This window comes from Arvicanthis niloticus, chromosome 16 (genome assembly GCF_011762505.2).
Source record: "Arvicanthis niloticus isolate mArvNil1 chromosome 16, mArvNil1.pat.X, whole genome shotgun sequence".
Lineage (NCBI taxonomy): Eukaryota > Metazoa > Chordata > Mammalia > Rodentia > Muridae > Arvicanthis > Arvicanthis niloticus.
Window position 1 is genome coordinate 31,982,942 of NC_047673.1, and position 19,084 is coordinate 32,002,025.

Below are 19,084 nucleotides of genomic sequence, written 5' to 3' on the forward strand. Positions count from 1 at the left end.
TATCTCATTCAAACCAGTGAATAAATTAGTACTGACTATGTTTACATGGTCCCTGTCTTATCCATGCTATATGGTTGACTGGCTTGTGCACAATAATTGCAGGTAATAATGGCTCTATGAGTTAATAAGTATAGTTGTCGTGTCCAAAAGACAGCATTCCACAGCAGTCCTTCCTAGTTTCTGCCTCCTATATATAGTCTTTCTGCCTCCTCTTCTACAATATTTCCTAGATCTTGTTTGTGAGAATGACAAAGATGTCCCATTTAGAGTTGAACACTTAACAGTTACTTTCATAGAACTTTAACCAACCATGAGTCTCTGTATTAACCTATGCCCACTGCAAAAAGAAGCTTAACTGATTACAGTTGAGCAGCATAAATCTATGGCAATAAGCATAATATTTAGAAGATGACTTGACTTGAAAACATGTTCTTTTAGCAAAACAGTGGTAGTAGGTTCTCATGTAGGGCTTTTGATCTCTCTAGTCATGGACTTTTTAAAATAAGTTTTTGGTACCAGGCAATAATTCCCCCCTGCAGTGTAGGCCTCAAGTCCAATAAGAAGTCAGTTACCACATAATGTTCATGCCACTGTTTTACCAGTGACCTGACAAATAGCTATTGTAGGATGCAGGGGCCACCACTAGGTGGGACTATTGATGGATGATTGATAGAGTCTCTCAACTGGCCTACATAGCACCCTTCAGCACTATAAAAGTTAGCCAGAAGAGAGTAAGTTTCCAGGTCAGTTCCAGCTTAATTTTGCTATGCCCTGGATCCAGAATATATAGTGTCTTTAGTAAAGGAAATCTTATCTAGTTGTAGTAGACAATTATTTCTCTCTGTCTTAGCTACGTTTTCTGTTGTTGTGGTAGAATACTATGACCAAAAGGGAAGGTTTATTTCAGCTTAAAGTTCTACTTCACCAAAAGAAGTCAGGGCAGGAACTGATACAGAATCCATGGAGGAATGCTGCTTACTAGCTTGCTCAACTTGCTTTCTTATTATATTCAAGATCATCTGCCCAGTGTTGGCATCATCCACACTGGACTGGGTCCTTCTACATCAATCATTAACAAAATGGTGCCTCCCAGATTTTCCTATAGGCAATCTTATGGATCTAGTTTCCCAATTAAGATTCCCTATTTACAGATATGTCTAGGTTTGTATCAAGTGGATAAAACCCAACCAGCATATTCCTCTTTATAGCATCTGAATTTTAGGATGTTTCTCTCTTAATTTCAGGTTTTTTTTGGCAAGTTGATATCATGTAGGCCTTTGTAAAGTTCATAAAGAGAATTTTGCATATATCCATAAGCTATATTTAATTTCAATTAGGATTCATTTAATACTTTTCATGTAATTTGGTAATAAAGTCAGAAGTTTAATTCCATTTATGTAAATCATCTTGTTAGGTTAATATACTTTTTCCCCCATTACATCAATGTGGGTTGTTAAACAACCATATGTGTGGTACTCATATCATTTTCCACAATATTTTTGGTAGAATTCCCTTTATTTATGGACCTATTTTATGTACATACAGTAGTAAACTAGCCAGCCATTGAGAAAACTATTCCCAGTAACTTTTTGCAGAATGGGTAATTGTGACTAGGCTTTAGTCTGAAAAACCTGAAAAGAACTCAGAAATTTAAATTGAGGTAATGAAATATTAAGTTAAATTATGTTCTTAGAAATAGAAGGAAGTTTGAATCCTCATAAGATATCACAGAGACAGTGCAATAATATGGGAGTTTACTTGATACCATCAGAGCAGCTGCTTCAATCTGGGGAGCATAAGTAGCAAAGATTCTTTTCTTACTTATGTAGAATGACTGTGGTGTTCTTAAGGCAAGCTATAGTGAAAGAGGTGCGACCTTTCTATCTTTGCCCTTATTCCGGTTATTATCAATTTTGTGTCTCTTGGAGATACTAATTGTCAGAGATACTAGTGAACAATGATGTGGCTATTCTTCCTACCCTTGCACATAAATAAGTATTAGCTTTTGCAGCTGAGATGCTTCACCAGAGAAAACTAGATGGACACTACCAGAGCAAGCAAAATTTAGCAAAAGAATTTTTTGAAGGAAATACATAGTTCAACAAAATAAGGGCATGTAAGCAGATTGAATTATAATATATAAATTCTTTAAAAATAGAGAAATGGTTTTGGTAATCTTAATATTGTTTGTTAAAGAGGGTAGATAGATACCATTAACTCCCAAATTGCCAATTTTGAAAATCAGAGACTTTTGTATATATAGACCATAAAGTAGTAGGTGATTAAAGTTATTGGGGGGGCTTATTTTAGAGGCTTAAGAGAAATCTTGGAGCTCTAATGTGTTATGAGTTGTAAAATAAAAAGCAAGAAGCAATATTTAAATACATAATAAAGATGACAAAGGATTTGGGAGTAGTAGTACAGTTAGGTAAAGCCAACTTCTGTCCATCCATGAAGGGAATGGGGAAACTGCATGTACAGGTTGTCCAAATTCCTGACTATCAAAGATAAGCTAAAAAAAAAAAAAAAATGGCTCTGTTTACAGAGAAAAAGAATAAGTTTTATACAAAACAAAACCCCTAACTGGCATCAAGCAGTCTTACATTCTATAGAAGAAAGATGGATACATAACCCAAATATAAATGCAGATACCTATTACTGGCATTTGGGAGTCCAAGGAGGACATAATTCACTTAAAGGCATCTAGATCTGTGTCCAATTTATTAAAAACAAAACAAGCAAACAAAAAGAGGTACAGGTTACAGTGGGCTGGGACTGCAATTTAAGAATCCCATATTCAGCTAAGTGACCTGGCTTAACCTGTTTGAAGCAAACCATGGAAACCAGATGTGACTTGTAATAGAGTTACCTTTGTCTAAGAAAGGTAAGATAGAACACTAGCTACATGGTCTTACACACCTGCAGCTCCAAAACTATAGAGGCTGAGTCAAGAAGATTGTTGTGAATCTGATGAGTATCTAGGTTGCAGAGTAGCAGTCTACATCCTGCCACAAGGAACCAATAAGAGACAGACACATACATTACACTTACACGCTTTTTGTTGTTGCTTTTTGAGACAGGGTTTCTCTGTGTATTTCTGGAATTCTGTAGACCAGACTGGCCTTGAACTTAGAGATCTGCCAACATTGCCTCCCAAGTGCTGGGATTAAAGGCATGCACCACCACTGCTCAGCAGTGAGGTAAATATTCTTACAAATTCTTACATACAAACCAATCTCAGTGTATATTCAAAGGTAAAGAGGCAGAAGAAGGAGGACTGAGTTACATTTGTATAAGAAAGATAAGGTAGTACACTAGCTAGTTATGGTCATGTACCCCAGTATTGTGTTCAAGAACAGATGGGATTTTTATGGTAAGATCATGTAGGAAAAAGAAAAAAAAAAATCAATAGAATCCTAGCAACTGCTAATGTATCAAAAGCATATTAGACAATTGACTGTACAGTTAACTTCAGAAACATTCTCATGATATATTACCAGAAAATCTATGTTAAAAGGAAAAAGCGATATGTACAGTGGTAGGTTAGAGTTGAAGTCATTCCTAATTAAATTAAAATAGATTAAGCAAAACAAAACTAAAAACAGTTAAGGATGATAAAGCCATTAGCCAAGGTCTATCACACTATAGAATGGAAACATTTCACGGGCATTTTTGTCAAAATGGAAAAATAAAGAGGGACTTTTTCTGTTACCTGCCTATTTAGCTTATTTGGAAACTTAGGACCAGAAATATTGGAGTAACTACTATTAAAGAGAAATATTTGTTTCTATTAGTATTTTTACCAATGTTAATTTAATAAGGTAAACTGTTGAAATGGTAGCTGAGGAAGTGGCCAAACACTTTGCTAACAAGAAAAATAGTAGTTCTATAAAAACCTCTGTGTGTGTGTGTGTGTGTGTGTGTGTGTGTGTGTGTGTATGATAATATAAAGAAGATTAAGTATAAAAACAAAGCTACTTCTGAGATAAAAATGTATAAGATTAACTTCAGATTAAGTGCATTTCATTTTAGTCTGTTTTGTGTTGCCTTGGGTTGTTTTTGAAACTGACAGAAAAGGCTCTCAGCATATATAGAAAGATAAATGTCTAAGAGTAGCCAAGAAAAGAAGCTAAGTGGGGTTTGCTTACCAAATGAAAAAACATAATTTCTGTGACCAAAATTTAAAAAAAAAAAAAAAAAAAAAGACTTTGTAGGTAGGGCAGTGGTGTGGTGACACGTGCCTTTAATCCCAGCACTTGAAGGCAGAGACAGGCAGATATTTGTGAGTTAAAGGCCAGCCTGGTCTACAAAGTGAGTTCCAGGAGAGCCAGAGCTGTTATACAGAGAAACTCTGTCACAAACAAACAGACAAACAAACATACTTTGAAGTAGAAACTAAAACAATGAAATTACTATATCAGTGTTTATTTTAACTCAGTGGGAAGAGGATCGACCTAACCATCAGTCCATATAGAATAAAAGAAATTGAGTTGTGTCATACAATAAAATGAATGTGAAATCAAAAAAACCTTAGAAAGAAAATATAGTAGTGTGGGTTTTTGTTTGTGTTTTGTTTTGTAACCTTGAAAATGTGTTACCTTGGAGTCTAGTAGAGAACTCAGATCTTATGAGATTTGCCTTACTGTACTTTTGGTTGAGGCGTTGCAAAGAATATCAGAAGATAAATGAACTGTTAGAATTGATTATTGTCACTCAATCATTCTAAAGGTTATTCTGAAGGTATTCAAAGACAGTATTTTGTATTCCGTTTATGCTAGGCCATAATACTACTATAAATTGAGTTACTTGTACTATTTTACTTTGGAAATGAGTTTCCCTTTCAGATTAAGTTAGTTGCAACTGATAACAGCTGTCACTTTTTTTACCCGAGGGTATGAAAGTGCCAGTGTGTCTAGCACATGTGAACCTTGCAAAAGTAGGAACAGACATTCAGCCCAGACTGAAGAGCCTGTTCAAGCAAAATTATTCAGCAGAAAGAATCATGAACAGCTGGAAAAAATAATAAAATATAGTAGGTCTGCAGAAATATCTTCAGGTATGTTCTTTTTTTGTTTGTTTTAATCCAGGGAATTCATCTTAAATTTGAAAAGCTACACTAAAGCAAGTTTTAATAATAGACTATCACAGATTCCTATAATGTAAAAGGTTTTAATCATAGAGAAATGTAAACTACAAATGGTTTGTGTTGCTGTGATCTCTTTAGTGTTTCTGACACATTAAAAAATTCTTTGTAAACAAATAATTGTTATTAGTATGGAATTCCTAATTGAAATTCTAAAAATTTTACCTAAATAGGATTTGATATGAAATCTTATTTCTTCTCTTCTTAAAACATTTGCTGCATCAGGCATGTGATAAAGTATATGTACATTACTTTAACAAGTACAGCTAGCAAGGAATTAGTTCCTTCTTGACTTGTATATTCATATCTCACAATCCTTTGCCTTGAACCTATTTTTTTCCAGTGGCAGTCCCATGACTGCCATGTTATTTCTCAGCTTACTAGTTGTTAATTTTTTTGCTTTTGTTTTTTCTTCTTTCACTCATAAATAAAAGTATAATTTGATAATCTTAAAATTGTATCTGAATCTAAGGTTGAGTAGCTTTCCCTTTCCTCTTTTATTTCCATTTGTGTCAGTGCAAAGCTTTTCCATTATCCGAATCACAGGATATAGTATTAAGTGATTTTAGATGTTTGTGTTGGCCTTTTGAGTCCTTTGGGGGCAAGTAACTACTTTTTATATTTTTATACTAAATGTCAGTATAATATGTGATTGGTGGTATGCTCTCAATAAGTGTTTATTGAGTGGAGTCAATGACTGTCATCATTTTGTTTTAAGTATTCACCAATATTTAATGATTTATAAAAAGAATAGGTACATCTCAAAAACATAAAGTTGGTAAATAGAGATTCAGTCTCATTTGTCTCTTGTGAATATGGTATCATCTATTTGTATCATACTTTATATACAGAAGGTTGATTATAGAATTCTTATGCATGTCATTTGAACCTTACAATGCTACTTAATTTTATTTTTATTTTTCAGCTGTGGAATTATAGGGAAGGTACCTGCTTTCTTTCAACACTTTTTAAAAAGGCTGGCAATACAAATTGTACTTTTCTGTAAAATCTTTGAAAACAATGCCCTTAACTATTCTTTGGAATGTATCCTAATGGAGAAGTGATAAATATGAAGGTTTAGTGTTGGCTGAACAGTATAATTCCATCTATGTATGAATAGAAATATAAAGGAAAACAAGCATAGAAGAAAATGTATCAATGTTTGCAGTGATTTTTATGAACTATGTTTTCTGAATTGTATGTAGTAGATAGTTGTTAGTTTGTTAATCAGAAAAGAAGCTTCACATTTTGAAATGGCTTTCTCATATTGCTAGGAGTTTGTAGCACCTTTCAACTTAAAGTTCAAGATTCCTTTGGCAAAAATAATAATTCTATTGTCCTGTACTCAGCAAAATTTTTAAATTTTATCTCCTTTCACTATTTTTACCTAATAGTGTTATTGTCAAAGAGTCAGGTGGCAGTTGAAGAAAGGCACAGAATTGAATGGCTTAATAAAAATTGAGTAGTAGTATGTTCATTGAAAGTTAGTATTCCAGATCTTATTGTTGTCATTAAAAAAAAAATAAAAAATGGCACAGTGGCACATGCTATTAATCCCAGTACTGGGGCAGAGACAGGCACATCTGTGTGAGTGGTAGCCAGTCTGGTCTACATATTGGGTTGTCTATCAGGGGTACATACGAAAAAACCTGTCTCAAATAATTTATTGAATTTTTGGTAAATTAAATAGTAGGTGTAAGTATGCTGTTCATCAATATTTTAAAAGGCATGTTTTTCGTTTACTGTGACCCTAATGTTTCTCTACGTATTTATTGATGCTTGTTGTGACTTGGCCTATAACATGGTAATTAGAGTGCAACATTTATTGCTATTATTGGATTATGCTTTCCTCTTTTCCCACAGTAATTATAGGAGTGTCAGTGTTTTTATACTCCCTACCTACCTTCAAAAAAAAAAAAAAAGATAGTACATCACTATGATTGTCATCACTGATCACAACTTTAGTTTATAGCAGTTTTTTAATGAAAACACTTCCCATTTTGAAACTATTTCTATGGATGTTTTGTGCATATATGTTTCTTCACCAAGTGGATGACTAGTGCCTGAGGAGGCAAGAAGAGGGTATCTGATCCCCTGGGATCATAGTTATATGTAGGTGCTTGTGAACTACTGTGTGAGTGTTGAGAATCAAACCTAGATCCTCTGGAACATCAGCCAGTGCTTACTCTTAACCATTGAGCAAGCTTTCCTGACCATCTAATGAGAATATTTCCAAAGACAGCATAAACTATTATTTGCAGTAACATGTAGATAAATAATCTTTTTTAAATTGTATTTTTTTCTCATTCACTTACTCATAATAAGCCCTGTGTTCACAACATTTTATGCTTATTCTATGTCTACCCTTCCCTACAGCATATGCTAGAATTTTACAGCAGTCTTAACAATTTAACAGAAATACATGTGAAGTGTCAGGAGGTAACAATCTGCTTAGTGTCCATATTGGTTACTTTTCTTTATTGAACTTAAAATTCTTATAGTATCTTGATTTTTGTTTGTTTGTTTGTTTTAGTTTTATGAGTCTGTCTCTCTGTAGAGCCCTGGCTGTTCTGGAGCTCTCTGCATAGACCAGTCTGGTCTTGAACACAGATCCACCTGCCTCTACTTCCTGAGTGATGGGATTAAAGTTGAGTGCTACCATACTTGACTTGTTTTGGTTTTTACTTTTATGTGTGTGGGTGTTTTGTCTGTGTGTGTCTGTGCATTGAATGCCTGGTGCCAGAGCAGCAGACGGTAGCTAGACATCATGTGTGTGCTGAGCATTGAACCTGAGTCCTCTCAAAGAGCAGCTAGCACTCTTAACTGTTGAGCCATCTTTTCAACCCTTGAATTTCTTTTCATTTTTAGATTTAGCTTGGTATATTTGGTATACATATGTTATTAAACTCACAAAAAAAAGACTTCATATCCTGAAGTCTTTGATTTATAATTGACAGTTGGCAAAACTGGCAACCTTTCTTGTTTTAATAAACATGAAACCTAGCCAACACATCTGTAAAGGCAGTATAAACATTTTTTTGTGACATAGTGTTTAAAAATTATTTGTTTCATATATCTGAGATACTGAAACACATTAAGGTTTTGATAAATAGATAAAGGTATTTTTATGCTGCAACCAGTTTTTGCTACCAGTCAGTATCTGAAAAAATAATAATCCATCAATAAGCCCAACTATGATGGGCATAGGCTATAATAAGTAAAGATCATAGAAATTTAGAAACATTCCAAAATGCTATTTTGATTCAGAAGTATATATTTATATTAGTACATATTTATATTATTTAAAATTACAAAAGTATATTTTACCTCCTGTAGCAGAACATAAGAGGGATTTTTTATTTTAATATGATTTGCATATGACTTACAATTATTAAAACATCTTAGCTTCTTTCTGCAGCAATATATGAATAGAAAGTAAAGTCCCATTTGAATCCTTAAAGGACTCTAAAGAAGGTAAAACAAAGGGAAGAGAGATGGCTGAGCTGTTAAATGTTCAACTCACAACTAGATTTCAGATAAAACAAAAACCCAGAACTGACAAAACTAGACAGACATTAGTGCAATTAAGATTAGGTTAGCAGAGAAAAGGGAGCTTTTCTAGCATTCATTTTAGTTTAGGAGGAAAGACTGACATGAAATTTAAATTTCTTAACTACATAAAAGGAAAGATGAAATTTAGAATTAATTAGGAGAAATTTAGAATTAATTAGGAGTGATTTTATTGTAGAATAATAATTTATCATAGCAAACTACTAAGCCATTAATAAACTATTTTCTTAGAGCTTTGAAACAACATTTTAAAAATTAAACTATGATTTAACTTGTCATATGTGAATTGAAAGTTCATAACAATGATCTGGATATTTTTCTTTAAGTGAGGATTTCTTGGTTTTCATTTCTACTTGATGTCACATTTATTTTAATATATCACATGTGGACATTTTGAAATTATTAAGAGAAATTTAATATAGCATCTTTTAAAATGTATGACTGTCTTAAGGACAGATTGGATAGGTTACATGTGTTTACTCTTATGATTGGAAATTAACACCTGGACATGTAGTGCAACTTAGCTAATTAGTACAAAGATTATTTATTATTTTTTTATTATTTCTGTATGTCTTATTTCTATTCTGCAAAAGTAATTATATCTTCATGCTCTTTGCATGCTTTTTAAAAAGAAAACAACATATATTGAAACATTCAACCTTTTATCTCTTAGAATCATTGATTTTTGAAGAAAAAACTAGATAGTTGTAGTTCTTCTGTTCTCATAAAATTACAGAATTTGAAAGGTAGAAGAACTACTTGGGTATAGGTTGCTTTTGGTTCCATTTCTGTTTCTAGAAAGAACACAAGATTTCCTAATTTATACCCTGCAAAAATGTTTAGGGCTCACCATATGGTTCAAAGTAGCATATGTGAAGTGCAGGGATTGCTCTCCATCACTAAACACCCACTCAAAAGAATATAACTTTGAAAGAGTGTTGCCAGTAAGTTCATGGGGCAGTATTTTATTTAAATAGTTCAGTGGTATGGAGAGTCTGTGACAACTATGATTGGGTAGCTTCTACTCTGATTTGTTATCTGATGTTAAGTAAATATTACATTGTAGTGATGAGTTAATGACATAATTATGCGTTGTTAAGCCACAGCAATTAATAAGTAAACTTCCCTTTTTTGATGTGTTCTTATTACCAAAATAAACCCAAATTATTTTAATTTCCTTATTGCATTCAAGAGCTTATTGATTTTCAGTGACTAGTCCCATGAAGTATATACTGTTTTCCAGGTTTTGTTTTAATTTTGGTTTGGTTTAATTTTCAGACCAGTTTTTGGCTATGTAGTCCAAGCTGCTGACCTCTTTAGCTTATAGCCCTTTTTTATGTTCCCCAGTTCGGGAATTATAGGTAGGCTCTACCATACCTGGTCATTTTTAACTGAGAAATAAGTATGATTCTAAGTGGTATCAGATATTGCTATTCTTGAATTTAAATATTTTAATACATGGTATTTATCTTAATATTTTAAGATTATTTCTTTAAAAACCCTGAAATTGGATTTGTTGTGTTAAAGCTTAGAAAACAATGTAGATTAATAGGAGTTATTATGAAGGTATTTTATTGTCATTATTTTCTTGATCTTTTTTATCTTCCAGAAACTGGAAGTGATTTTTCCATGTTTGAAGCTTTACGGGATACTATTTATTCCGAAGTGGCTACATTAATTTCTCAAAATGAGTCTCGTCCACATTTTCTTATTGAACTTTTTCATGAACTGCAGCTACTTAATACAGACTACTTGAGACAGAGAGCTTTATATGCGTTGCAGGTATCTGGTACCTCACATTTTTTTCTCTCAGCTTACTCAGTGCTTATGTATGGTTACTTCCTTAAATGAAGCCCATTCTTTTCTTCATATATTTTGATTTATTTTCTGTTTTTGCTTTTTTTTGCAACATTTTATTTAAAACTTCTTATATAGCTTCAGTACGTTTTAGTTTTATCTTTACACACATTTTTTCTATGGTTTAATATTCTTTGCTTAATATTTAATCTATGAAAAGTACTTTATTTTTGTTCCATCTGCCACTGCTTTGAAGTTTGTCACATAAATTTGGAATAAAGCATATATATGTTGTGTATAAATGTCTTTATTTCATTATTTAGGATATTGTATCCAGACATATTTCTGAAAGTGATGAAAAAGAAGGAGAAAATGTAAAATCTGTGAATTCTGGCACTTGGGTAGCATCAAACTCAGAACTTACTCCGAGTGAGAGCCTTGTTACTACTGATGACGTAAGCCAATGAGATATGTTAAATGTGGGCACACTTTCAGTGTATAATAAAGAAAAGTTGACGTCATTATCAGATTGTCGGTAAAGATAGGATTGTTGATGTTTTAAAAAATAATATACTTTGAAGCCTGCAATAGCCACATGTACCTTTAATAGGTATTTAATAAGTCTTTGTTGTATTCTTCAGAACATTAGGTACACCAAATAGCAGTCAAGTCAGAAAACCTTTAAATATATAAGTATAAAATAAATCAAATCTTTGTATAAAAGAAAAACCTGGACAAAAGAAAATCATCCAGGAAAAAATGAAATTTAATATATTCTACTTAGACAAATTTGTGGATAAAATAGAAAGACTAGGGAAAAATGATAGGATACTTTTATGTACTAGATATTTGAAAAACACCAATTTACATGTTCAGATATTGATTTATAGTTCTTGTATAGCACATAATTGTATAATTCAAGCACCTGGAGATCTCTAAGAAAGAATAAAATAATGGATTAACAGATATCTGCTTATAGATAGTTGAAATAGCATTGTTGTGATTTTTACCAATATTGTAATATTAACACAAAGTATTCTGAAGATAGTATTTTTCCAAAAAAATATTCTATCTCCTTTTTAGGAAAGAATAATCTGTTTAGAAACTATCGAGGATTTTCTTTTATTTTTTACTCTTAAACTCATGCTGAATACAGTACCTCCTGAACTGTCCCTTTTTTCTTAAGATTGTTCTATACTATGCTGTAAATCATATGCTATTATAAAAGAAACTGTGTCTAAAAGTTACACAGTTCATGTTTTGTTGTGTGTGTGCATATGTAGTGCATGTACATGTGCGAGTGCAGTGTGGTAGTGGTAATAGTAGTAGTAGTAGTATGTGATTGTGTCCCTGCGTATGGAGGCCAGGAGTTGACACAGAGTGTCTTCCTTGATTGCTTTCTACATTGTCTTCTGAGGCAGCATCTCTCATTGAACCTGGTGCTTGCTGATTACTGGATATTGTGATCACTTGAGAAAGACTCAGTCCCATAGTTTTTATTTTTATAATATTAAATATAAATTAGGAAATGACTACTTATTACAGTTAGCTGGAAATGATGTTTCTTTTTGCAGAAAATGAAAAAAAAGCAGACAACTGTCTGTCTATCTAGCCATCAATCTAATTTATTTGGGGCATGGGGAAGAATTACTGGATTATATTACGATATAACTGTTATCGGGTATCGCAATAACTTGGGAAAGACTATAATCGAGTGATAGAAATTGTATTGATGAGAGATGGTGATATTAACTATAGAAAATGCAAAAGGACCTTCTTGACTGATGCAAATTGTCTTTGTATATGTGTTTATTTTTAAACGTGTGTGTGTGTGTGTGTGTGTGTGTGTGTGTGTGTGTGTGTATGTGTGTATGTGTGTGTGTGTGTGTGCGCGCGCGTGCTTTGGGAAAGGTTTTTCAGCCTTGACTGACTTAGAACTCCTTATATAGACCAGGCTGGCATTGAACTCAGAAATATGTGTGTCTCTGTCTCCTAAGTACTGTGTCTAAAACTACTATAATCAGATAATGGTTTTTAGCTTTAGAGAACCTGATCGTGTTAGTGTATCCATTTGTCCAAACTCATCAAACTATATGCTTAAAATTGATACATTATTGTATGTTAATTGTACCAATAAAATGTAATTTCATAAAATTATGAATGTCATGTTTTTTGTCAGATACGACAGTGAGATATATACAGTAAGGATATAAAGTGTCCATGAGATGTATAGATAATTTAAAAGGCTGTCAATTTATAATCTTTATTGAAAGTTGGCTTTCTTATTTTCATTTAGCCAAAATGTTCTCCAAGATTACTTAATATTTTAATGTTCATTATGGTTCTTTAATAAGAATGGGTATATTGCAGTCTTGTCTGAGTAGAGTTCTCATTGCAATTTTTTTAGTATCCCTTTTAAATGTATGGTTTTATGCAAATAACAGTTTCTGTGTTAAATCTTTAATGTTTATGAAAGGTTTTAGAAGGAGTATTTAGGAATTGTTTCTTTAACTTAGGAAACGTTTGAGAAGAACTTTGAAAGAGAAACACATAAAGTAAATGAACAAAATGATGCTGACATGAGTGTCATGTTTGTGTCCTCCAACTTTGAGCCGTTTGCAACAGACGACCTTGGTAAGCGAGCTCTCTTCTTCACCTAGCACATGGTTGAGATGCTTTCTGGGCAGAGTTGATTGAATAAGGGAATAACTAGGATGAACTCTCTGTAGCTGTGCACATGCTGACAAAGTCGGACTTTATCTAATTTGCTGTGTTCTTGGTAAAAATGTAGACTTTCAAATATGAATAGTAGGTTTTTTTTTTTTTTTTTTTTTTTTTTTTTTAAGTTGAACTTTATTTTACCTTAAGGAGAAAGGTCACCTACTTAGTTATTGAAAATTCAGTTTCTCCAAAAATTTTCTTTCTTTTTTTTTTTTTTTTTTAAATTTTATCTATAGGAGTACACTGTCTCTGTCTTCAGACACACATCAGAAAGAGGGTATTGGAACTCATTACAGATGGTTGTAAGCCACCTTGTGGTTTTTAGGAATTGAACTCAGGACCTCTGGGATAGCAGTCAGTGTTCTTAACCACTGAGCTCTGTCTCCAGACCCTCTGAACATATTTTCAATAAAATAAGAAAGTTAATAAAATAAAATAAGAAGTTAAAAGTTAGAGGTAAAAACTCAGATTCTGTAATAATCCCTTTATTTAGGTGGTTGTGCAATCTGAGGCAAGCTACTTAAGTGCTGTCCTTTGTAGGGTCATTTAAGGATTAAACAGATAATTATGATGATGTACATGAAGTGTCTCATTAGTACAGTAAATGGAATACTTTAAAATCTAATTCTGGGCTAGAGAGATGGCTCAGCACTTAAGAGCACTTGCTGCTCTTCCAGATGAACCTGGATTTGGTTTCTAGCACCTACATCAGGTGGTTCACCGCTACTCGTAACTCCAGTTCCCAGGGAACCAACCTGGCCTCAGTGGGCTACCTATACACGTGTCATTTCACTTACACAGACACCTACATACACATAAATAAAAAGAGGAGTTTGAAAAAAGCTTATGTTTATGTTTTTATATTTTTGAGAGTATGCAAAAGGATTTGATTTTAATATGTTCTAGAAATATTTTTGTTCCAAATTTAGGTAACACTGTGATTCACTTGGATCAAGCATTAGCCAGAATGAGAGAATATGAACGCATGAAGACCGAGACAGAAGGTAACTCAAATATGAGCTGCACTTGCAGGGTTATTGAGGATGAAGATGGTGCTGCCGCCACTACCACAGTCAATAATTCAGAAGGTATATTTTTAGTGTGATTAAAAGTAATAATTAGAGTTGCAAATAAAAACTCTAAAGCTAGCTAGGCATAGCTATAATCCCAGAGCTCAGGAGGATGAAGGAGTCGTCTTAGGAGTTTAAACCTAGTTTTGGCTACATTGCAAATTCAGGACCAATTTGAACTATAGACTGGCCACCCTATGTTTAAAAAAAGTTAAGCCCTTTTTAATGCTAGTGGTTTTGTTATTGCTTTCTTTTAATTATAAGGACTTTTAAAACTATTTGGTTTTTCCTTTATAATATTTTAACATAAATTTATTATAATAGTCTATGAAGTCTTATTTAAATGTCTATGTATCTATGTACATAATGTCATTGGCTTTTGTTGACATACCATTTTTATCTTAAAAAATAGCAACTCCCATTATTGAGAATCACAGTTCACCACAACCTATAAGTGACATTTCTGCCGTCACCTGTCCTAGAATTGACACTCAGCAACTGGACCGTCAAATTAAAGCAATTATGAAAGAAGTCATTCCTTTTTTGAAGGTAAACAATACAAAAAAGCATATATAATTTCTAATAATGACCATATGAGACTTACTTATAAATAGTGCCATTAAAATTAACAGGGCAAAGAAAAAAAATGGGAAAGTGGACTATGGTTGTTAATTCTAGTTTTCAGGAGGCATAGACAGACAGATCTCTGTGAGTTTGAGGCCAACCTGGTATACACAATGAGTTCTAGGTCAGATGAAGAGGTGAATTTACACCTGAAATTGCACCCCACATCATGTTTTCATTTAAAATTGCAATAATCTAAGGAATTTTAAAACTTGGAAATGAAAACATAGTTTGCATTGCATCCAGATATAGAAAACTATAAAAATGTGTTACAGTCAAGCTCATTTTAATTTTTCCTGTTACTTTTTTTAAAAATAGATTTTTCATACAATATATTTATGGTTTTCTTTCCTCATCTCCTCCTAGATCCTCCCTACCTCCCCACTCTTCTAACTCCATGCCTTCTTTCAACCAGAGTATCTAAGTAAAAGACCAGTAAAGTTAAGAAAAAAAGCCCAGGCAAAGCATTATGAGATATCTGTTAGACAAATTTGATCTATAATATCATTTAGCTTGATGATCTGTCTTTGGTAAGATAAGGATATTACATCAAATACTGTTGTTCTTAAGCTTAGTCTGCAAGTGTCTACAAGTTCAATGCCATTTCCTGGCCTCAAGACACTGGGTACACACACACACACACACACACACACACACACACACACCCCTTGGTATCATCTGGTTTGGCTACCTCGTTAGTGGGGGGAGGGGAATTTGACCTGGAGAAAGGGTGACAGAACCTGCTTAAATAAATTAAATAGCCAAAAAGGAGAACTGTGAGATTGTTTCAAGTCTATTCTAGACTGACCTTGAGAAGCCAACCAGACTCAGGCTTATTTCATAATTCACACACACACACACACACACACACACACACACACACACACAGTTTTGGTTTTTTGAGACGAATTTTGGTGGATAGAGCAGCTTGGCCTAGAACTTAAAACAATCCTCCTGTCTTACACTCAAAGTACTAGAATCACAGACATGCCACGACACTTGGTTTTCACAAGGTTTTTATGGTGTAGTTCAGAGGCTTGCCTAAAGTGGCATTTGAAAAGAGACATTTCATACTATCTAGAGATACTTTTAATTGTTGGTTTATGTGAGTGTTGCTGGTGAAATTACTAGGATACCATACCACAACAACTCTTACAAGAAAAAGCATTTAATTGAGGACATGTTTACAGTTTCAGAAAGATAGTCCATTGTCATCATCCTAACAGGGACTATGATGATAGGTATGGAAGACATGGCAGGCATGGTGCTAGAGGAGGTGGAGAGCTCTGATCCATGAGCAGAGACATACTGGGCCTGGCATGGGCTTTTGAAACCTGAAAGCCCCATCCCTACTAACACTCTTCCTCCAACAAGGCCATGCTTCCTAAACCATCTAATCCTATCAGAAAGTTTCAGCCCTGGTGACTAAGCATTCAACTATATGAGATGCTGAGGGCCATTCTTGTTCAAACCACCACAGATATAATAGGAAATCGGTAGATGGTGGATAAGATTTTTAAGAGTAATTGAGAGTAACTGAACTACAAGCAGAAGATGGTCAGCATGCATAGTTTTCTTACTACAGAAAGGAAATGATGAAGAGTATGAGAACAGGAAATTTGTTTTATTGGTCATTTTCTGGTGTATGGGTTAAAATCACTAAACCTTTTAGTATGTATACTATAAGAATGGCTATGCTTATGAATGAATCTTTCAAATCTTTATCACAAAAATGAGAAACTATGCAAGAGAAATGAATTTCAAATTGTGTAGACTAATACTTTTTAAATAACAGATAAGTTTATATCCTAACCTACTAGGATTTTTCTTAGGAGCACATGGATGAAGTATGTTCTTCTCAACTTCTCACTTCAGTAAGACGTATGGTTTTGACCCTTACTCAACAGAATGATGAGAGCAAAGAGTTTGTGAAGTTCTTTCATAAACAACTAGGAAGTATATTACAGGTAAGAGTTTATTTTTGTATGAGTTACCTATATTCCATTTGGTTAGGGCTCTTAACATTTTCTGATATTATAGAACTGATTCAATATTCTATCCTGATGCTCAGTTTGGATGGCATTTTAATATTATCTCTTTACTTAGTTAAAAATGATAAGAGGATTTTCTATATTTTCATTTAAAATAGCCATCTCCAGAGGGACTATCCCAACTTCAGTAGAATATTATTGGTTTAAAGGGCTAGAGGGATGTCTCAGCTGTTCAGAACACTTGTTGCTCTTCCAAAGAACCTGGGTTTGGTTCTCAGCACCCATGTCAGGAGGCTCACAACTGCCTGTCACTCTAGCTCCAGAGCTTAGATATTAGGCACTCTGTTCTGATTTTTTTTAAAGGTATACTCACATAGATAGGTACACATACATATGACTAAAAATGTTTACATTTACTAGTTTGCTATTTTACCAATAAGAATAGTTCAAGACTGAAATGCTTAGCATGCTCTGATTTAATTTTAAATAATATGAGAAATTTTAGACATTAGAAACCAGCCTCTTTAATTAGAGAAACTTCTTAGAGCATAACAGTAAGGTTTTTAAACTAAATGTCTTAATAAAAATTGGATAACTGGCATTTCACTTTTATCACTTTTTTAAGGGGCCTTTAAGCTCTTCTCTTTCAGATATTCATAAGTAGGCAACAGTTATCCATTACAGTGGACTGTGGTCATGTCACTATGACTAACAATGAACCTTCTGTTTTATACCTATTTTCTCACTTCCTTTATTTCTTTTTCTCTTACACTGCCCAGCCTCTAGTAATCACTATTGTTTATAATATAATGCAGTGACGGGTTATCTTTGGCAGCCTCAAGTCAAGGTGTACCCCTGAGAAAGAGTGGTTATGCAACAGATCTGATGTAAAAGGTTTATTGAGGGAAAGGAGAGGAGGAGGACCTAGGGGAAGAGAGAGAGGCAGACAAATGGACATGTAGACAAGCAGATAGGGAGCAGAGCCGGGGGGGGGGGGGAAGAGAGAGAGAGAGAGAGAGAGAGAGAGAGAGAGAGAGAGAGAGAGAGAGTATATGTGAAGAACAGAGAGAAGGAACATCAGAAATAAAGCAATACATTTTTCTCTTAACATGAAGTTCTCTAAGAAATTTTGTTTTGCTTCTTGTTTCAGAGGTTAAACTGTTTTTTTTTTTACCAATATAATATTTTTATTGATTATTTAAGAATTTCACATGCACCAAAATCACATTTACTTTTCACTAGTCATGACAGTTGTGCTTATAGCCTGTAGGCAATAATGTGCCTTGTGCTCCCTTCTTTCCAGCAAAATGAGCAGCATGGGCTCCGAGGCTCCATGCTGGGGGCTGACTGCCCTATTCAGTAATGCCATGTTATTTGTCTGGTGCGGTTGCACTCTGATATGCCCATATGCTTTCAGAATCACTATGGGTCTCTTAGGCTTCTCTGAGGGTCCCTCGCGTGCCATCTTCAGCCAGTCCAAGAACTCTGTCTTATACCTTTGGGTTTTTTTGAAAAAACCCAACTCTTTATTAAGGACAATCACTAGTCATCACTCACAGGTCCTACAGAACACTAAGCAGTCACTTACAGAACAGTAAGCCAGTCAGTTCCTTCTAGAACCATTTCAGCACCATGATCCTATTACTTGGGCCCAGTTGACCCCACAAGCTGCCTCTTAAACTGATTAAGTGTAGTACTATCACTTTGCCTGTTAGCTGATTTAAAATCCGAGTGAGATACTAATTTTCTTCATTTTAATCTTCCATTTTGTTAGTATTAAGACTAAAGCACAAATTCAATAATAATCTCAAAGTTGTTCTGCCTTTTGTTTAGAATGTTGATATATAATATATAATTTATCAATAATCTTGTACTTTGTAGAATAGGATTTATTAGCATGACATAGAAAGACTATAAATAAGGTATTCTTAAGGAAATATCTGAAGTATTAAAAGTACTTAAAATAACTTATAGGTAATGAATTTCTATAAATTTAGCTAACTTATTCTAAGAGAAAGATATAACTATTTTAGAATATGATCAAAAGAAATTATTCATAACTCATTTTAATCAATATTTGGTCAACCCTTCTAAGAAAATTTGACTACTTTTGTTTCTTTTCTGATTTTTATCACATCACAGGATCAAGCATGTTAAGAGCAAAAGCT

General features: G+C 33.7%; 1 protein-coding gene across 12 annotated transcripts in view; it reads left to right on the forward strand.

Annotated features, from left to right (window-relative positions):
* Positions 1 to 19,084, forward strand: part of Pcm1 (pericentriolar material 1) — a 93,696-nt gene that overhangs the window by 62,319 nt on the left and 12,293 nt on the right. For 7 of the 12 annotated variants that reach the window (XM_034520757.2, XM_034520758.2, XM_034520762.2 and 4 more), the window contains 7 exons: positions 4,892 to 5,056; positions 10,323 to 10,495; positions 10,834 to 10,965; positions 13,027 to 13,144; positions 14,161 to 14,319; positions 14,714 to 14,850; positions 16,758 to 16,892. In XM_034520757.2, the coding sequence (XP_034376648.1) occupies positions 4,892 to 5,056; positions 10,323 to 10,495; positions 10,834 to 10,965; positions 13,027 to 13,144; positions 14,161 to 14,319; positions 14,714 to 14,850; positions 16,758 to 16,892 (1,019 nt within the window). The remainder of the gene's footprint in view (positions 1 to 4,891; positions 5,057 to 10,322; positions 10,496 to 10,833; positions 10,966 to 13,026; positions 13,145 to 14,160; positions 14,320 to 14,713; positions 14,851 to 16,757; positions 16,893 to 19,084) is intronic. The other 5 variants (XM_034520764.2, XM_034520766.2, XM_034520768.2 and 2 more) reach the window with 2 other exon arrangements.